The 3,630-nt window shown below is 55.0% G+C and overlaps 3 protein-coding genes across 3 annotated transcripts in view; 1 reads left to right on the top strand and 2 right to left on the bottom strand.

Moving 5' to 3' along the window:
* VDBG_06255 (mannosyl-oligosaccharide 1,2-alpha-mannosidase IB) overlaps positions 1 to 331 on the top strand; it is a gene marked incomplete at both ends in the record, with an annotated part of 2,348 nt that extends 2,017 nt beyond the window's left edge. Inside the window, one exon of the mRNA XM_003003767.1 lies at positions 206 to 331. Coding sequence (XP_003003813.1) covers positions 206 to 331 — 126 coding nt within the window. The remainder of the gene's footprint in view (positions 1 to 205) is intronic.
* Positions 332 to 1,138: 807 nt separating this feature from the next.
* Positions 1,139 to 1,534, bottom strand: VDBG_06254 (hypothetical protein; the record flags this gene model as incomplete). The annotated part of the gene is made up of 1 exon (XM_003003766.1): positions 1,139 to 1,534. One exon carries the CDS (start codon positions 1,532 to 1,534, stop codon positions 1,139 to 1,141), a length of 396 nt encoding a protein of 131 aa, XP_003003812.1.
* A 1,490-nt stretch (positions 1,535 to 3,024) lies between these two features.
* Positions 3,025 to 3,630, bottom strand: part of VDBG_06253 (conserved hypothetical protein) — a gene marked incomplete at both ends in the record, with an annotated part of 2,444 nt that continues 1,838 nt past the window's right edge. Inside the window, one exon of the mRNA XM_003003765.1 lies at positions 3,025 to 3,524. Within this exon, the coding sequence (XP_003003811.1) occupies positions 3,025 to 3,524 (500 nt within the window). The remainder of the gene's footprint in view (positions 3,525 to 3,630) is intronic.

The raw sequence follows: 3,630 nt of genomic DNA, 5'->3' as shown, positions 1-3,630 counted from the left end.
CCGGTGACCCGGCGTGGCAGGATATCGCCTGGACCATGTTCAAACGCCTGTCGCCAAAGGAACGGCGGCACAGTACGGGCATGCGTCTGTAAAAGACGTCACCTTAGCGACAGAAGAGCTGCCGAAGGAAGATTACATGGAAGTAAGTCATGAGCCCGCTTCAATTTCATCCTTGTCGGTTGATTGGTGACTGATCTTCTCATAGAGCTTCTGGCTTGCCGAGACGCTCAAATACTTTTATCTCGTTTTTTCACCATCTGATTTAATCAGCCTGGATGAATACGTTTTGAACACCGAAGCACACCCTTTCCGGATGCCTGAGCGAATGTGAACCTAAATTCGAATGGATATGTGAATCTCTCGTGCTTGAGGTCGGAAATAGTTGATTTCAGATACCCATTCCGTCAGCAAAGTGCATCGAATAGAATCTGGCCTGTCTGACGTTACGCAACCAAATCGTGCCTCGCACAAGCAGCTGATGCTGTCTAATCTCATGCGATGGAACGATCTTTCTTCACGTGTCGTAATATATATTGCGATAATTCACCTGTTAGTTCCAACAGTAGACAAGTCTTATTACCTTGTAAAGTAAAGTGTGGAGCGTCCCCTTCCTAAGCACAGGCCTTCCACACAGCAGCCGAGTATTTATTCTACGAGGCTTTCAGCTGCCTCCGTCGTTTCACCGCCAGTCAAGGGCAAACGTTACGTGCCACCCCTCCCCCCCCCCGGGCACAGATAATACCATGACATGGTAATACTTCCCAAGCGTCAGAAATGCTGCTAGCCGGGCTGATGGCGATGTTCATGGGTTTGAGGGCATTGACCGAACACTTTCGATTTCCATTTGGATACAATTTTGTGCACGTCATATCTTTGTTGATAGGAGTTAGCTGAGTAACAAGTGTCGTCGGGGTGAGCCGAAGAAGACGCCGTGCGATATTAATTACATCAGCTTGGTGAGCTAGCTATCGACGGAGCCATAACCCCCTTTTCCTCGGAACAATGCCGACTTATTATCGAAACAAGGGATTCAAACCACGACATTGGACCTCGACAGTATCTTGAGTTCACGTCACAACTCAATCCCCCTCTCGTCAAGCAGAGTTGTCGGACCCGAGACCATAGGATGTCCAACGCCTCAATTCTTCATGTTGCAGGTCGGCGTCTTACAGTGTCCGATACGGGCCATGGAGCACCCAATGGGCGTCAGGCCGCAAGTTTGGATCACTCTGCCGCCATCTTTGCAGTTGCCGACCTTTCTGGTTCCTGCGACGTCTCGAAACAGATCGTAGGTACCGCTGCCGGTTCGTTTGTACCAGTACTCAGCGTTCTTGTTGCAGGGATCGGTCGTGTTCATGATATTGCTGCCCCAGTCGCCTTTCCAGACAGTACCACTGCAAGGACCGCCATTCGAGGCGACAGAGAGGGGAAACCTGAGGCCGGAGGAGGTGGAGCAACTGCCAGACCATAAGTAAAAGTCGGCAGTCGCAAGGCCGGCCAGGAGGGATACGGCTAGCTGAGTGGGGAGATGCATTTTGGTGCGTTGGGTAATGGACTGGAAACTAGCCAAGTAATAGAGATGATGGGTGTCGGCGGGGAATAACGAGACAGGTGGACCAAGACAACGAGGTAGTTGGATGCCTCTTTATAGCTCCCTGGGTCGCCAGAATCGTACATTGTCAGGGATGACAGCCGTGACGGCTACATGCTCAAGCTGAGGAGAAGTTGAATGTGAAGCCGTTGGCATGGACTGCCATCCGGGTGTTCTTCCTGTTACATCGTCCTCTCCTTTCCAATCAGCAGCTGGAGGATACCGGTGAGTCAACCTCCCTAGTCCAATTTACAGTGATGAAGTGTCTTGTGATTATTCAGGGGGATCGTTATTTGCAGGACATGATACATGGTGAAGACGCGCCACCAACACAGATAACACAGACGACCAATGACCGATGGGCGTAGTAGCATACTTACTCCAGAAAATCCAATTCTAGCTAAGGCGGCCATGTTGATTGGAGGTAAGATTGCGCGGCAAGCTCAGGCTAGGTCAGGACCTCGCTTCGCGTTGGTTGCTGGTCCTCTCTCGGGCCATTTCAACTATCGAGGGTCATGAACCAAGCGCTTCGACTGGGTGACCGACCAACTTCGCCGTGAGATTCCATAGTGACGGGTGTCTGAACGCTGTTCTGACAAGCTTCAAGACTAGAAGAAGAAGCCCACAGACCCTCCGTGTCCATACAGCCACGAGGGGGTAGCATGCCACACGACTATGATCAATCTGACGGGACCCATGAGACTGTAGCTACGATAGAGACTACCTGACCAAGGACGAGGTCACGGAAATTCGACCGCCGGAGATCCCATTCGCACACCGAATCCTGTATGCAAGCCAAATGTGGTATTGGATAGCGCCTTACTTTACGCCTGACAAGTACCAACTGGCGCAGCCACATTCGTGCCATCTGACCAGTAGCCTCGCGACATAGCAGGCAAGACCCTGACGAAAACAGCAAACACGAATAAGAACGGTCATGGCTTCTGCGTGTTCCTGACAAGCGCATTTAAGTAGCTTGGCCCCATCTGCGGCCGTTAGCCTAACCCAAATAGACACGCAAGACACGCCAGTGTGATCTTCATCGTCTCGATTCGGGCCAACATCGTGAGACGGCGAGAACAGCTGATTGGATCGTCAACGAGAGGTCGCGGAAGGCGGTCTGGCCTTCTCCTACGCTCGAGTGTTTCTATATTGAAAGTAGACGGTACTTCAAAATGGCACCAGAGGCCTGGTAGAGTTGGCGGGCTTTGAAGATGTAGCCGAAAGTCTTTTAGACAGGGGCTACATACCCAGGGCTCAGATTAGAAACATGCCTGCATTCCACACGATATTGTGTACTGATCGATGTCAATATCATTAAATCAAAGAGGTATCAAGCCCAACCATCAGAAAGCTAGATGACAATGTCCCACGCTCGCCATGCCCCGCCCTGCCATGCCATCAATGCAACCTTGTGCCCAGCCTCCAAGCGCCTACACCAAGACGACAAGCAGCAACGCCAACAGCAACACCCCCCACCGCACCTCCAGCGACGCACCGGCATTCCCGCCAGAACCACCACCACCCCCCGGCGCTGATCCCGGCGCGCCACCACCACCGCCAGTGCCGCCAATGATGCCGCCGCCGCCGCCCGGCGGAACCATGACGCCCTGCTCGACGGCCCCGAACGCCGGATCGACGCCGCCGCCGACGCCGCCGCCACCAGGCGTGCCGCTGTTGACGCTGCCCTCGACGCAGAGGCTCTGGTCCTCCCACGTCGCCCGCGAGGCCACGGTCCAGGCGGCCTCGGCGCCGCGCTGCATGGCGGGCGTGTAGTAGACGCGGCAGCTGGCGGGCTGCCACAGGAACTGCAGCGGCGTGTTGGCGTCGCCGGGCATGAACGAGTTCTTGCCGTTGACGGCGCCGGCCGACGCGGGCGTGGCGCTGCCCAGGATGGCGTAGCCGCGGGCAATCTCACCGAGCTCGGCCGCCCCTCGAGGCGGCGCCCGCACGTCGGGGGGGCGGACAGGGGCGAGCACCGGACCCCCGCGCCGCCTGGCATGTCGTTTAAAAAAAAAAACCTGGCCCGCCCTCCGACG

Source organism: Verticillium alfalfae, genomic scaffold, assembly GCF_000150825.1.
Source record: "Verticillium alfalfae VaMs.102 supercont1.7 genomic scaffold, whole genome shotgun sequence".
Classification (NCBI taxonomy): Eukaryota; Fungi; Ascomycota; class Sordariomycetes; order Glomerellales; family Plectosphaerellaceae; genus Verticillium; species Verticillium alfalfae.
The sequence above is the reverse complement of the archived record's forward strand: the minus strand, read 5'-3'. Positions and strand labels throughout refer to the sequence as shown.